General features: G+C 39.6%; 1 protein-coding gene across 4 annotated transcripts in view; it reads left to right on the top strand.

The window, feature by feature from the left end:
• Positions 1–14190, top strand: part of acot7 (acyl-CoA thioesterase 7) — a 55480-nt gene extending 41290 nt beyond the window's left edge. For all 4 annotated transcript variants that reach the window (XM_069723414.1, XM_069723413.1, XM_069723416.1 and 1 more), the window contains 2 exons: positions 711–895; positions 13678–14190. In XM_069723414.1, the coding sequence (XP_069579515.1) occupies positions 711–895; positions 13678–13773 (281 nt within the window). In that variant the 3' untranslated portion in view covers positions 13774–14190. The remainder of the gene's footprint in view (positions 1–710; positions 896–13677) is intronic.
• The last annotated feature ends 3314 nt before the right edge of the window (positions 14191–17504 follow it).

Below are 17504 nucleotides of genomic sequence, written 5' to 3'. Positions count from 1 at the left end.
ATATATATTTTTTATTTTCCATGTACATTTTTTATTATTTAGGACTGACTGTTTTTTAAGATGTACTCGAGATCTGTCTTAGACTGCGGAGATAACATCATCTCTCTTTGTCTCTATGGCAACAGCAGTAGTAATACAGTACAAGCACATCAAAGAGAATAAAGAAACACATCAGCAATGCCCAGTACTATTAGCTGACTGTCTTAATGCTACAGTGACAAAAGGAGAATAACACATTTTTGATGAGTCAAAGGCATTAGATGGAGTAGCTGTATCTCAGGCTGAAATTAAACCTTGTTTCACGCTGCAAACTGTCTCAGTGGAGCAAAGTAGATCTCATCTTTTCCTCGGCTGATTTCATGTAAAGCTAATGTTCAGTGTATCTGTACATTAAGTTCATTAGTTTATTTTAATTTACATGATTGAAAGTGAGTGTTGTAAAAGTTTTCATGATTTGAAATTTCCTTTTTGTGTGATATTTTCAATACTGTCTTTCTATTTTTGGAAAACCTGATAACTGTCTTGCAACTTCTTTAATTTATTACCCTTGTAAAACTTGAAATATCTTAACAAAATCTATTTTCTATGGATGGCTAAAGGACAGAGTAGGTTGAGTCAAACATTAAAATGTTATAGAAGTTGAAATGAAAATGTTATTAAATTTAAGATGAAAAGACTATATGGAATTTAAATTTCCTCTTCTCCCCAAGGTTGTGTGGTGACGGTGACGGGGCGGCTCACGTTTGTCAGTAACAAGTCGATGGAAATCGAAGTGCTGGTAGATGCTTCCTCACTGGGGGAGGAAGACAAAGGAAAATATCGCGCTGTCTCAGCTTTCTTCACTTACGTCTCCCTGGACAAGGACAATAAGCCTCTTGCTGTCCCTCCTCTTAAGGTCAGTACCATCCAGACTCTTTCTGAAATCTGTCCTTTAATTGTGAAACCTCAATATAGGATTTATTTGATCATATACATAACTTCATGTCCACATCCCTCAATACAGACATGACACAGGTCAAATGTGGTTTGCTTGATATGTGGATGTTTATCATGCCTTTCTATTGAGATGTGACCTCGTAATGTCTACATTCTTATTTCACATTTGTTTATTTTGACCACAGATAAAGATTCAATTGTAAGTTTGTCATTGAGCAACTTAGTGAATAAAAAATAGATAACAAAGATTTACTTTTCACAGCAGATGTGAACTTGACTAATGACATCTGCTTTTATTTAACTCCACCAAATGGTACTCTCAAATGTCAGTAAAACCTGCCCTGTTGTGTCTTCTCATCTTACTGACTGAACATTTTATCTTCTGTTTCTTTGCTTCTTGCCCTGATAGTAACATTCCTTCAGTCAATAACACCTGTGAGTTTTTGGTAAGCTCACAGCTAACAAGACACTGTCCTTTATTTGGGATGTTTTGCGTGTTAGTGTCCTTTCAGTGCATTAAATACCTCGCTGCGCCTGGGTATTTTCCTTAAGCTTTGAGGGCTGAATTCTAATATCCCCACAACATCCCCAGACGGCAGCGTGTGTCTGACTCAGCACTTATTGTCAGGATGTAAGGCGTGCATGCTTACCTGCAGACAGGAGAGAGACGCCTGCTGTTTGTTCTGGCTGCACAGCACAGTAATCCAAACCCTGTATATATGCAAACACTGTGCAAGCAGGCCATCTGTTTAACTCAGCACTTTAAAGTTATTTCTTGGTGCCATTCGTGCACCCTGATGATCCTTTTAAAACTCCTCCAACATTTGTGTGAGATGAGAAGTCATCTGGGATTTAGACAATAGCAGCCCGGTCACACAATGTCCATGTTTGTCCACAACACAAAAGATATTCGTTTGACAATTGTTAGATGTCTAGGGTTTAAACTGGGTTGTTGAAAAAGGAAGAACATAAAGAGTGAGAGTATCCATGGAAGGAAGGAGATTGGGGTGGTTGGATATATCAAACACAAAACCATTATATCCTTGGTGTTGGTAAGATTGGTGTTTGAGTCTTTGACAATATGGATTTATTTTATGTAATGCAAAAGAGTAAACTTATTATTACGCATTACATAACTTGCATACGTGACTTTTTTTTTTTTTTCCAAACCATGATCTTTTCCTAATTCCATCCACATGGTTTTGCTGCCTTATCCTATGTGTAAAACATAGGTTGGCTTTGTTGGACAGTGAGGTGATGTGAACACAGACCATTAGAACGCATCTTACAATTTGTGAGCTGTAATAGTAAAACTAATACATTTTACTCTGTTGACCAACAATGCTATGACACATTTTGATGTGAGATTGAATTAAGAGACAATCCTTTCAATTTATATTCCAAATATTAACCACAGGATTCAGTCGATTTCAATGGAAATCCATACATTAACATTCCCTTCACTGGAATGATAAAGATGATTGCTCCATATTTTGTAACTCAACAATTTTAATTCTGCTTGATGTTTTGTTTTTTTGAAACCGGATGTACCCCACAACAATCTCTTGATCTGGTAATGATGTCATTAGCTTTGAAAAGTCCAGAACAATGACGTGGGCTGCGTGGGCAGCTTCAGTGAAATTTAACAGACCAGCAGCAGCTCATTATTCTCTGAAGTGCACACTTGTACAAAATTGACAGAGTTCGCACCCTCGCCAATCATTAAACTTTAAGTATGTGAAGAGTGCTAAGTAAGCCAGGGAAATGCATTCCAATGAAGCCGAAGTGGCAATAACACAAGTAAAGATAAAAGGCTGTGTTCTACGTTTACATATTGCTTTAACCAATTAATAAATCAAAGATTGTTGAAAAAAACACTATGATCTCTACTTGACCCTAAAATCTTAAAAGAAAAGTGGTATGTAACACCATGTCCTGCTGTGTTTCAAGTAACATGAGCGTGTAATAAGAAATTTGCAGGAAGAAAGCTGAGCTTAGCCATGTGGATGAGAGGCTGTTAGAAGTGTCTTGCATCCCACTAAAGTACTGCAGTGACTCCTTTGACCATGAACACTGAAACACACTTGAAGGTGCAGCATGAGTCTTAAACACCATGACATGTTTATTTAAGAGCAGATTTCTCTTCTGATGCCCCTGCCAGATATCAAAATGTACATCAAATGCGTGTATCTTCTGACTGGCCTTTTCAAAAGCGCTTGTCAGTTTTCCTATTTCCATTTCACAGAACCCACGTTGGGTTTGTCCATTGTCTGCCTCTCCCTGCATGCATTCATTACCCGGTTTTCTATCGCACATAAGCTGCTCATTGCTTTTGTTTTATTGGCAGGGAATTGCAGCTGATTAGAGTCATTGTAATTTCTCTGTACACCTCAATTTTATGAAAAGAGAGGCAAAAAAAAAAAAAAATTGGACCGGTGATTTTAATAATTCATTCTCAACACTATAAATGGACATCTAAATGGGGCCCGGGCAGCCAGGGTTCTGATGTAGCTTGTCAGATAAACAAGGGCAGGAATAGAGTAATTTGTGTGTGTGCATGTGTTATGAAGAAAATGTTGGATGGAGATTCAATATAGACAGACTTTGTGTTAGTGTGTATGAGAAACACAAAGAGAGCCCCTGCATGTGTAGGTCTGTATGTGTGAGAGTGGGCTTTGCGTGTGAATGTGCACGTGCTTGAACAGATCACTGAGCACAAATGCGTGTGTGTTTATTTATATGAGCGAGAGATGGAGCCTCAATCAGTGCTATTTCTGGCTTTACAGCTATTTACTGAGGGCTTAAACACGAGATGAGGTTGACTCAAAATGAGAGAATGCCCATCCAAACTCTATTGATGGCAGTAAACCTTTTCCAACATGTCATTCCCTCGGTGTAAAAAAGAGAGGCGTCACATGCTGGAAATAAGGTTTAACACGTCAATCCAATTAACACCCAAATTCCCCCTAACAGTGGAGATGGGACTGTGAGGGATGGAAACGCAGTAATGACATCAATTAGCCTTGTAAGCCAGATGATGATGAGCAGAACAAAGCACGACAAACGTTTGGCCTCCCTGTCCTTCCATTTCAATTCTACCTTGGGCCACAACCACAATCTAATATACAAAATAGTCCAGATTTTTGGGTTCCAAATGGGAAGAGTTAAAAAAATAAAATAAAGGAAACTGACTTAGAATTGGTTGTACTGTAGGCATGAGTGGTCAATAAACTAAAGCAATGCATTCTTAATAAACCATGTAAGGATAATTAGTGCAGCAATTTGTATTTGCACAAAGTACAACATATACTGTTTTTTGCTGTTTCTGAGACAGCAAAATGTTTCCCTAATGATCCTCCAGAGAAAGACTTCTGTGTTAGCATGAAAAGATGCCTGATTACTTAGCAAGCAGCTGGTTAGCTGTAGGCAGAAGGACTGCCAACATAGAAACAGCTAGCCTGTCTAACGTGAACAAAATCTATCTACCAGCCCGAGGAGTGTCAAAGCAGCAATTTGTGGTTCTACGGAGGGTTATGTACACGGCTGCTTTACAGCACCTTGGCTACAAAATACTCCACTTTGTGTGTTCACATAAGACCTTTGGAGGTGGAAACATTTTGTAACCTTCAAACAAAGCAGGGTAGCTGCTTCTAGCCCCTGTTGCGAAGCTAAGATTAATGGCTTAGCTTGGAACATATATTTAAAGTAAGTATTAATTCACAGTGTTAACTACTTCTCGTCCTTCCTCAGAAAAAATATCACATACCTTTCCCTCAGATCGTCCTCATCTGGTGCACTGAAATACACTCCAGTATTTATTCTGGGTGCTTATTCTTTGCCCCGGCATGATTTAAATTAAATGGCTTTTCAGCATGTACCTCGGTGCACTGTGACTTTGAATTCCTAACACTGATTGCACGTTTTAAATGAATTAATTGTAGGCCATGAGCAGGATTCATTTCAGTGACACCAATCTCCGCTCTGTCACAGCTACCTGTACTAAATCTCCAGTTTCCCCCAGCTTCATGGTAGACTAATTTTCTCAATGAAGGTGTTCATGTCTGTTGCTGGTCTCTTCATATGAAGCTCACATGAAACAAAGAGCATGCAAACTGAGCAGAAACCTTCATTCAATACATGCAGCCTGACTAAATCTTATGAAAGGATCAAATAAGAGGTTGTAGACACACATTATGAGATTCAATTCCATCGCGGTTTTGTCTCTCTTATTGTGTGTTCTTCTCATTATACAGTCACGATAAAGATGTCTTATACAAGCACCTTCACCTCAAGACATTGATCTAATTTTCAGTATATTTCACAGGGCCACACCGCGTCTCTTACTTCTCTTCTTTATTTATATAATTGAATATCTTATCTTTCTTTCAGTGAATCCTGTTCATTTTAAATATAAAACACCCCTGAAAGCTGAAAACAAATGTCAAAACTTCACTAATTAAATTTTCATGACACTGTGGCAGATTTTGCTCCAGTTGTGGTCTATAAATAGCCCGATCGAAAGGACTGCTCCTGCTATTTTTGACTGCAGGTGCTTTTCCCCCTCCGATTCTCTCATCCTCGAGTTCTCTCGAATGAGCTCTTTGCGTTAACTGTTTTTAGATTTTCCTGTTTTAGTTCAGCAGGGGGTTAGGGGCTGTGTGAGTGTGGGGGGTTGTAGGTGGGCTGCCACTAATGTATGCATACTGTGGGTAATGCCGAAGTGGGGCATGAGGACAGCATGAGCAGGGAGGATAACGGGGAATGCCTCGCCTCTCTACAGCAGTGCCCTTGAAAAGTACTGACTTAATATATGTGCATGCTTGGCCAACGGAGAAATAATCGAAAAACGCCTGAAGGCACCTTTGACCAGTGTGTTTCTTTGTATTTCTGATTATTTTAATCGAGCAGCAGGTTTTCAACCTCAAGATTAGAAAAATGGGCTTTTTACCAAAACACCAGCACTTCCTCTGCCAGTGGTCAGTTTATACTGGGTATCAGCTGGTGGCAGAAGAATGTGGATGTACTGTGGTTACATTGGACTGAGCCCAGAGTGTGGATGTATGTTAGGGGATGAATAAAAAGCTAAAAACTGGCAGCACATTCAGCAATCCTTCTGCAGAGGCACAGGTGTTAATATATATGCGTTAATATGTGCATTTATGGTGAACACCAGAAGGTTTGGTCTCATTTGGTTTCCTTGTTTCATCATATCTCTCCTTCTTGTCTTAATTCTGTTCCAATCATGCCTTCATCTGTCTCTCCTTCTGCCTCTATTCATATTTCCCAGCCCCCTCCCTCTCCATTGTAACCTTTGTTTCCATCCCTCCTTTACACTCTTTACTTCATCTCTCCTCCTTCCTTCTCCTCCATCTCTCTTCCTCCCTCCCTCCCCTCCTTGCTGGCAGAGACTCAGCTGGCCTCCCTTGACACGAAAACAAGCCCGGTTGTCATGGCAACCTCCTGTAGTCCACATGAAGTGATGCACATTTATTTTTAGATGCCTCCCATTCAAGACAATCAGAAACGGGTTAGCGGGTACGCTCGTGTCAGAGTCGCAAACGTTTATGACTCCAAAACACGACACAGAGACCGTGCCGACGTTTGTTCGCTTTGCACCTCCGTCCATGAGTCTCTACGGCCACTAATTATGAATATCAGGAATTTTTCATTACACCCTATGCATAGATATACATAGAAGCGAACACATTTATAAATTTACAGCCAAAATCCACTTTAACAATACACATTCCTACAGCATACACTTAACTTTTTACTCATAGACAGACTAAACATTAGTTAGATATTTTTTTTATTTAGTGCTATAAATCACTTTACGGTGTGTTTAGTTTCAGTTGTTGCTTGGTCTGTTTTGTTCTGTTTTACTTTCTTATGTATCCAATAATGACCATCAGTGGCACCACAAAAGAAACAGGAAACAGTTCCTTTAAATTAAAGACACTTATATTCGGATATAAAGTTAAGTCCAGGTATGAGAATTATTTCAGTATAAGCCCTCAAGAAAACCTGGCTGCAGCTCTCTGAAAATAACTTCTGTCTTGCATCATTCATTAATTAAACAAACAAGTCTCCAAAAGCATTTCATCTGTTGTGTCTTCCCGTCTTAAAGGTCCATCTTGTATATTTCCATAAAAAAAGTTTCCAAATCAAGAAAATTTACAGAGAAAAAAAATGATAGCACCGATGCAGTCAAAAAAACATTTGCCCTTCCAGGGTCGAACACCTGACAACAACAATTACTATCCTACATATAAACCTGTGTGCCCCCAGCACCACGTAATATAGACACAACATTACATTCTGGATACTTAACCAACTTTTGGCCTCTTTTACAGTATATTGCAGTTAAAAAAAGGACTACACCAATACACAAATAATTTCAATAAAACTCCAACATAATGACTCATAATTGCAACATTTAATTTGCGGAAGTGTTTAAGTGTTTTAGGGAGATGGAAATCATAAACTATTGATTGCTGGCTGTAGCTGTGTATTTCATGTAATATGCAACACTGATGCTGCTAAAACTGTGATGAGGCCCAGATTATTAAAGAACTTTGGATGCCTGCTTTACTGGATGGAGTACAGTCAGAAAAACTGATGGTATGAAATATTAATCATGACTGAACAGATGGATCCATGGACAGTGGTCCTTCTAAGGATTCATTTTATGTCTGTAAATGAAACACCTTTCAGCATTGTCTAAAATGTCATCCTTTGTGTATGGCTCTCTCTCTGTCTCTCGCTGTCAAGCAACATATCGGTTAGTATCCAGGCTCATGCCAGTCCAGATGGCTATAATTTGTCTGAGCTGGTTACTTACAGCTTGGTGCTACTTTTGAGACGGTGACATTTGGCAGTGCCACTGATGCCCCGTGCCCACTCAATAACAGCCTGTGCCAACACAAAGGAACCCTCTGGCATTTTGATGGCATTGTCTGAGCAAGTCCCTCATACAAGCGCTGTCCTTCTTCCACGTTTACACCATTTGGTTCGTTACATTTGGGTCATCTATCGACCTCATGGATGACCAGCACTCCAGGTGAAACAGCTGCTTTTCTTGGCCATGTGACTCGACTAGTCAAGGCTCTAAGGTCTGACCTTGTCTCTGTTCCCAGCAGAAGAGATTCGGCCTGATATTTCATGTGGTCAAGTCATATCGCAGATGACCTTTAAGTGACTTTTTTGTATTGTAACAATTTTTTTTTTTTTTATCATAGCATCTCTAACAGAGTGGCTCAAGGGATGGCCATGCTGGTCTGTCAGGCCAGTTCACCACTTTGGTCCAGACTAAAAATATCTCAGTGACTACAAGAGTGGATCAAAAAGTTCCAAGACTTCCCCTGTTGTGTGCGACTGGTGCGCAGCACTGTGACGTACACAGAGAACTTATAATCTTCGTGAGTTTGTACATTGTACTACAGTTTCGTCGCTTGATCAAAATCAGCATCTGAGTTACATATGCCTTTGCGAGCAGTAGTCTGTGTGCGTCTGCGACTTCTCTATGGACATAGAGTGCGCACATCAAGAAACCTACGGCAATGATGTAATGAGCCTGGAGAGGAGTTTTAAGTGACAATTGTGTTACTGAGTGGTTAAATGTCACTGTCCGAAACAAAAAAAAAAGGTGCATCAGGTCAGGCGTGCAACCAGGAGGGTTTTTTCTGGTATGCATGGGGCTGTGCACCGTGAATTAGATCTCCAGCATCAGACTGTCAACACCAGGTTTTACTGTGATGTTGTGAGGAGTATGAGGGAAAAGCATTTGGTGCAAATGACCAGAACAGTGGCGCGATGGAACGTTGGTTCTCCAACATGATGATGCCCCTGCTCCCAGCCCATTGAAAACTAACAAATTCCTCATCCACAACAACGCAATCGTCAATCTCCCCGACTCTCCTAACTCTCCAGATTTGGCTCCCTGCTACTTCTTTCTGTTCTCCAATAATTTGTCACAAACTTTGATCTGTGCTCTCTGCTCAAGTTTCAGATGCATAAAGAATAACAGACGCACCCGGGCTAAAGGCACGTGTAACTCAGGTGCTGATTTTTATCAAGAAAAAAAACTTGAAATACTCACTCACAAAGGATATAGCTTCTCTGCACACTGTTTGTATGTAAGAGGAACAGAGTCTGAACTTTCTGATCCCAAATTTTGTTTGGACAATCATGATCCTACTAAATTAGGTGAGCCTGTGATTTTTCATATAGCACCAATATACCTACTACTTTTGTAGTTTTGAGTGAAATGCCATTTGTGATGCATTATATTGCTCCACACGTTATAAAATGCTGAACCCATAATTTTTTATCCCATCCCGTCATCAAGTCATCAGCCTCAGTTGTTACTTGTGTTTTCTGTTGAGTGTTATTGTGCTAACATGCTAAGCAAATGTGTGAACATTGTAAACACTATAGCAGCTTAACAGAAGCATTTGACCATCATTATTATTGTTAGCATACCAGCATAAACAAATGTTAGCAGTTGGTTCAAAGCAGTCTCACAAAGCTGAAAACTCGTTCAAAGATGATTCATTGTATTTTACACAGCAAAAAGACAAACATGCACTTTTAACCACAACAAACTATACTTAAACTTTCAGTGTCGCTTATTATTCCTACTGTATTCTGTGTATGATTGAAGTGATTTTAAATCATTACAAAATACTACAAAAATTTTAATTCAGTAATGCTATGATAATGATTTATATGAGTAATGACCAAAACAAATGACAAGAAAGGTAAACCAGGTGTTAGGGCAGAGACGCGAAATTGAGCTTCAAATCAGAAATGATCTCCTGGAGTGAGGGATGGTTTAAGGACCAAACATACAGTCATTGCCTTGAAAGTTATGGCATGTGCAGATTTTTCTGTTGCCTGAAATATAAAAATCTGTTAAATTAGAGACTCTCAAGTTGGAGACTGGTTTTTGCAGGACATGTTTTGCATCAGTGGTAGTTGATGATCCTCTATAATCACAGTTATTAAAATGAAGCCGTACTGTTGGAACGCCAATTACATGGGGACACCAAAAGGACATTTTGAGCCTAGCGTTAAATTGTCTCATTGAGTTATGCAAATGCAATCAGCATTACAGTTAATATATATGCATGCATGCATGCAGCCTTGAAGTAATGCACACAAAGTATAGGCAGAACAAGTGATGTGCACAGATGCTGAGACTGAAGAGGCCATTTCAATAACTCAGCAATAATCATAATTATTTAAACACATTACCTTGTAATGATATGACATTCAGCTTAAACCATCATTTAGAAGAAAGTTTGAATCACATTATGTTGCAAGGAAGTAAGTGAGCAGTTCTTCTTTTTAGGCTAACTGAATAACATAATCCCAAGCCATAAAAACAATAACTAGAACAACTGGGTATTGTATAAGTTTTGTGTAGTCAGGTGAGATTAGACTGAAAAACAACATCCAGAAATAGAAACCGATATATAAATCGGTTCATTAGGGAAAAATGATTTTGAGCAATTATAACAAACGATGCCCAAACCCAGAGATGCAGGAGACATATCTCATTAATAAAGACTAAATAGTACGATAAAAGACTGCTAACTATAGTATGTCATTAATCAGCGCTCACATGAATCTATTCTTCACCCAAACAATGAGTCACACATTTTTTACTGACAGAATCATCTTCAACAGTCTTTCTCAGTCAGTCTTCATTAGTCAGGTATACCGTTTCTTTTAACTGGTTTGTTCATTAATCTCCCTCAAGCTGTAGCTCTGCATGATTTTAATCATGTAATTAGATAAAAGGCGAGTCTTCCGGGGGCTGAGTGACGGACAGAAAGGGGTGGGGGTTTTGAAATAGATAAACCATGAGAATAAATGGTATACAGACAGCCTGAAGATTGCATTAATAAATATACCAAAATCATCAAAATACTTGCATGCTTCCACGCAGACTGACATTTGTTTGGATGTATATTTGGGTTGCATCACTGTTGATGTTTGTGTAGACTGTAGGGTCGTTGATTTGAATTCTTCTTCTGGGAGTACTTTATACTCGCAGGCACATTCAAAAAGGAAAATATTAAAAAGTTCTTTATTTAGCAGTTTATAGCTACTCTTAAAGCTCTCTCTCAATCAAATAGCGGTTTGTCTTTGGTGAGTGCAGAGAAACAAATACATTATTTGACTGTTATTAGCTTTGACTGATTCTAATGGTCAACAGTAGTTTCACCATCTATCTTTCTTTTTAATCTTTTTTTTTTGTTCAGCTACAGTTCTTCTGAATTATATTTGGGCTTGTAATGAAATCATTTTAAACCAATTCTGTATTAATTAATGACTTTGGTACAGGCATTCGGTGTGTTAAAGTAGGATGATTAATAAACCTCTGTTTGGTGTCAGGATCCCAAATCACCTTGTTGGGGTTTATTTAAATAATACTCTACTGAGCAGCCCCTCTTCATTTTGCTTCTTCCAGTCCAGTTCAAAGTGTTAACTACTAAATATTCCTGTCTAATTACTACACTCCATCATTGGATAGACAGGATTATCAACAGACAAATAGAAAAACAATTTGAATAATAGAGACTATTGTATAGTTGTCTCCCTAGCAACATGGCTACAGTGTTTTTTCAACTACTTGTGTTACATTTACAGTGTTGTTACACTCATTTGTTACCACATTTAAAAGAAAATACCCACCTTCTCTGCAGTGAGGTTGGAAACGGAGGATATTACTGATTCACAATGAGCAGGTATCACTTAAATATGTTAAAAAGAGAAAAGTGTTTCATATTCATGAATGTCATTTAACTTTTTGAAAAACAGATTTATAGCGCATTATTTCTGTTCATGTATATTTTTGAAAACACTGAACTGTGTTGAAACTTTGGTCTCTCTCTTTTTAAAAGTCAATGAACTGGAATTACCCATTACTTTCAGTTGAATGGCAAAAGAAAAACTGACTGAGCAGTATGTTATATAACTGGCATACAACAAACAAACCAATACTACAGCTGTATGCTCCTCAACCTGTTCTAAAACAGATTAAAGACAGAAAAAAAGATATTCCCACTGGTGTTGTGTTCGTAGTTCCTCGTCACTATTTTAATATTCTCATCACATTTGATTCATCTACCAACCACCTGGTGTGTGTGCACAGCAAAGAGTCTCCATCTGAACATGTCATTAACACTAGCATTCACTTGTACAGTGCATTTTACATATAAAAGGACACACAAATCGTGTTACATGCTCACATTCACTGCTTCGATGCAGCAGTGGGCAGATGAGGGAGTGGGAAAACAGAAAGCACCATAAAAGCATGTGTTGACAGAGTCACTGGTGGTGGTATTGTTGTTTAAGTCATGAGGTTGCTATGCAGTCTAATTAAACTGTACGGACTACCAAGGGGTTCCTCCCACGAATCAGCAGTCAAACTGAGCTCCATGTAAGTGAAGGTAAAAGATTTGTTCTTCACAACGCTGCACAGAATAGAAACAGAAGTGTAAAAGTGATAGATGGCAGCTGTAAATCCAGGAGGGATTTCCACAACTCTTGTGTATGATCATGCTATTGATATGAAACAGTGTATTCTCTATAACACTGTGTGTAGCAGGCCCTATTGTGGAAGAGTGTGTTGGTCAGAATAAGGTTTGACCCACAGACTGTATGTAAGAGTGGATGTAGTTTCCGGGTCTGAAGAATTAAGTTAATGCGGATGTGCTTTAAAGTGCAACACCAACGATGGCTAATAGAGGGAGGCTCCAAAAAGAATCTGGCTCCACAGACTCCTATTTAACATCTTTCATGAAATACCAAGTCAATAAATAGTTTTCACGAGTCATTATGGTTTCATTTGCGAATTTCACTCCTTCTTACTTGTATTAGTTTTCTGGTGGTCCGTCGGGAAAAAATCCCATCATTCAGTAGATATTAGGCCTCAAAGAAGCTGTATGTTTGGGGGTGTGTCTGTTTGATTGACAGGCCTGTGGTGCAGTCAGGTTTTCACCATCAGTGGGCGGAGTTTAGTGTCCTCAGGTTCCCAATCTGATCGAGTTAGATCCAATGCCTACCCCTCCCTATTTCGTCCAAATATGGTCACTTCTGGCTCCAAAATAGCAAGATGGCGACGGCCAAAATACCGAATTTGAGGCTTCAGAAAGGCAGTTCACAAACCAATGACTGACGTCAGTGTTGGTCACCGCTTTGTTTGACCTAATGGTGAGATTAAATGAAAGGCCAGAAATCATAACAGTTATACTCTACAGTATGTGCTTTGACTGTCATGTTCATATTAAACAACCTGCTGAGTAGTTGTCCAGATAATTTAATGAACATAGAGCTGGACTCATGAAGAGCCTCACAGACTGGCCATCCTTCAGTCATGCTCTCAGTGTTACAGTTATTCAAAATTTTCAGTAGATGACACACATTCATGCTCTGTGTTGTCTAAATGCCTTCAAAAGCATGCAGATAGAGGAATTTCAATCACCTCACATGGTTTCACTCAACTGTACTTAAATGCGTTCCTCCAAGGCCTCTCCAAGTTTCAGTCATTCGCTCTGTATTTCAGCAAGAAGATGAATGACAATTATAACAGCACAGTGTGGTAAATTAGATCAGAACTTCATGCCTACGGTAAATATAATAACAGGAGGGGAAACACTCTAGTGCACAATATGTGGAGATGATGAACGTGTCTGAAAACAAATCTCTTTTGTCTTTTTTTTCTTTCTTCAGATTGAAGGAGAAGAAGAGCAGAGACGTTTCGAAGAAGGCAAAGCACGTTACCTCCAGAGCAAAGCAAAGAGACTCGCAGATAAGGAGCGCCAGTGACACTGCTGCTCGTCAGAATTAAATCCCTGCAACAACAGTACAGTATATTAACCCCACACAACATAGAGAATGAAGGAATTAAAAACCCTCTCTCCTGCTTTGTGACTGTAGCCTCCTGTTCAACATGAACCTGTGATTTTTTTTTTCTCCCCTGTGCTATACACCAAAGTGTCCACATATAGCTGTAAGAGTGAGACTACTTGTTTTATTTTTGGAGTTATTTATATTGGTGTATTCATGATCACTGTCAGTATAAAGTGACAGTCTGAGTGTATGCAGAAGTAAAAGTACAGTTTTGTTTGCGGATCTTTATACATGAAGACTTAATGATGCCGTCAGTGCAAAGTGATAGTCTGAGCGGAAGGAAAAACAATGAATAACTGAGTGAATAATAATGAATAAAAGATCCAAGCGTGAGTTTGGGGCTCTCGCGTCGTGTCCTTGCTAGTTTGATGACGATGATGTCATTGTCTTGGGCATGCCTTGGCAGAGAGGGCACATGTTATCCATCTTTTCAGCACTGTGTCTTTCACAGAGAAACCAGGGGAGCTCGGGGGTTTTGACTCAACTCGCATCTCTCCCACATGCCCACCCTCTCCTTCCTCTGTGCTCTCCTCCTCCTCCTTCTCCTCCTCTGCCTGTCTGTCACACTCTGACTCCATGCATTCCCTCTGCCTCAACATACTCTACTCTCCTCTCCCGCTCCTGCTTGCCAACATGTCCTTACCCATCTTCTCCTTTTGTAATGTCGCTTACATGCTTTTCTCATCCACTCTGTTTGTCACTCTTTCTCACCCTCTATTCTGTCTTCTACTCATTTTATTCCCTTTGCTAGAGAAGATGTGAGGATTTCTCACTGCTTCATAAAAGCCATCTATTATTTTCCTTGCATGGTTCCTGGGTTTGTGCACACAGATCAGAGGCATGAATTGAGCCGGTGAGAAATCAATATCCATATGGTCATGTCAAGGCCGAAGACTGAGATTATTAACCTATCATAAAAGTGACTGTTTAAATATGTGATTGGTTTTTCATTTGCGTCTCATTTGAGACTGACACTGAGACGGGAATTTGATTTGTCAGGAGGAGTAGGTGGGCTTTACTCCTATGCAACAGATGGCATGGACTAATTTGAGATCCAAACCAAAGTGAAATAAAAAGATTAAAGACCAGTAAGTGAGATCTATGAAAAACAGAAAGTGACACATGTCTAAACCCCAGGAAAATGTCTTTCTGTTTGGACCTTTGTTCCTCCTCGTACTGTTTTTCTTACACAGACAGAAACTGATTTGTCATTGGTTCTTGAAGGTTATTGTTTTTCCCTCTGTCCCTCCAGCCAGCTCTGTATGTGTGCTTTTCATTTCCCCCATGAAAATAAAGTTAGGCCCAAGCTGCACCAGGGGGGGGGGGGGGGTATATCTATTTTTAACCCCAGTGAAGTAGAGGCATCTTGTGGGAGAGGGAGAGCACAGAGGGGGAGAACACAATACAACCAGACAGGATGCCTTTCAGATGGCAAGACAAGACTTCTGGGAAATATGACCTTATTGAAAAGCATCTGCTGTATGTACAACATCAACATAGGCTTGCCTGACTGAAAACATTCAGAGACTGTATCATTTCTCATCATTTACAACAATGTTCATTACAGTCTTCAGCCATTTCAGCTGGGAGCAGCTGGCTTTTATACATAGAGACACAATATGGTAACCATGGTTACTTATGTGGAAGAACAGACTTAAAATGGAAGAGATCACATTATCAGAAATGGATGTATTTCCTGCAGGTAGCTACAAAAATGTTGAAGTCTGCTTTATATTGCACAATATTTCATAAATATAATCTTTGCGCTTGCCACACACAAACTACAGTAAATGCACTAAAGTCAATGACACCAGAGGAGTCGACATGTCAAACTGCTTTTCCCTCCAGAGAATAAGAACAATCACATGAAGGCAAAAAGCTGATCTCATATTTCCACTCATGCGTTTGCATCTAAATTAGGGGATAGCAGCTCTCTCTGCTGTTTCCTCGTGCAGAGAGAGCGACGAGGCTACTTAGATGAATGATCCTCTGGTGCAGCAGAAAAACCATTAAGGACTCTGAAGGAAAGATAAATGATAAAGTGATTGGTGTTCAAGAAAACTCTCGGCTTTCATTACCGAGTGACCTCCTTTGCATTTTCTCCTCGTTGTGCTCACAGTTTAAGAATGTCCCGTCAGTCATTTTCTGGCAGCAGGGGCTTCGCTTCCACACAAGAGACAAGACACAGAAACCTGAACCGTGTGAGCATTATACTTCAAGGTCACTCCTGCAAATATGTCTGTCAATATTGGTACAAGGCAACTATTCTGTTAGGTTTGTTGGCAGAAGTTGCAGATGTTGTAGACAAAAGCCTTGCACACTAAAAACTGTTTAAAAAAAAAAAGTCAATGTTTCATTTATTCTTTTTTAAACATTTTGTTTGTGCTTTCTGGAACACCTTCACAGAGCAGAGATAGAAGCCCTGCATTCAGCCACCCTGCATTATCTGGGCTTGGAGCCAGCAGGGCTTTCCTTGCAGAGGAGTAAGTGATGGGCCGTACTTTTGTCTGCCCTGGAACCTCCCTTTTTTTTCAGCCACAGCAGACCTCACTCGGAGTACAACTAAATTTGGCTACCTCTGACTGTAGGGCACACATACTCCTCTGCACAGAAAGGTGGCAATCCTGAGAGGATGTGGGAAAAGTAGACCATAAGAGAGCACACCAACAGGACATTCAAAACACGTTTAAGTATTAAAGAGCTGCTGTGTCTGTGCTTGTGTGTGTGTGAGATGTGATGTGAGATCGTGGAGCTGACGGTGAGAGAGGGGGCAGTCCAGTGCCCGTGGAGCCAGTGGGCGGGAAGGCCTTCTGTTACTTTTTACTTCCAGGTCACCTAGCATCACACAAACTCAAGCTCTATTGCCTTGTTCAGGTCTAACGATGGATTTATTTAAGATTAAACTACAAAAATAAAGCATCCGCAACAACTAATATCAAACTGCTCATTTTATTATACAAGCTTAATTGGAAATTATTCAAATGATCACAAGACAAATGTTTGATTAATTTCCTGCAAGCCAGGAGGCCAGCATTTAATTACTGCCCATTGTAATTCTGTAAATGGACTGCTATCATGCATCTTCTGACTGATTTGCACAAGCAGTCCTGACTCATTTTACCCTGACAAGTTAATAATGAGCAAAGTAGATTAGGGCCCACTCCTGCAGAGTCATACTGTTCAAATGTAACACTGAAATTATGTTTTGGACACGTCATTGAATCAAGTTGCGTCATTCGCTTTAAAATTGCTGAAAAATGTGCATGCGCCATCACAAAGAGAAACTTGTCACTCATTTCTTTTAACAGCCTTCCCCTTCTTTGGTTCTCTTTCTCTTACACACACACACCTATAGGTAGCACACACAGTCAACTTCTGTTCTTTTATGTTGTTTGCATCTTCTCAGGGTGTTTCATCAAAAGGGTCTTTTGCTTAGCTGCTGGTATTTGAAGTTTAAAGAAGTCTTCACAGAAATGAGGAGATTCTTTCTGTGTTAAATTATACCTTGGCAAAGCCTTTACAAAATAAATCATAAATCAATTCACATAAATCAATGTTAATTGCAAAGTTATAGTTCAGCAATTTTGTTCAGTGAGTCGATGCAGCTCTGATGTGCACCATGACATGACTGTTGGGGTGTAAAGGTT

Source organism: Brachyistius frenatus, unplaced genomic scaffold (assembly GCF_029030835.1).
Source record: "Brachyistius frenatus isolate BFR_SWC_R1_liver_20210118 unplaced genomic scaffold, ASM2903083v1 Contig_327, whole genome shotgun sequence".
NCBI lineage: Eukaryota > Metazoa > Chordata > Actinopteri > Embiotocidae > Brachyistius > Brachyistius frenatus.
This window is presented reverse-complemented; position numbering and strand designations above follow the sequence as displayed.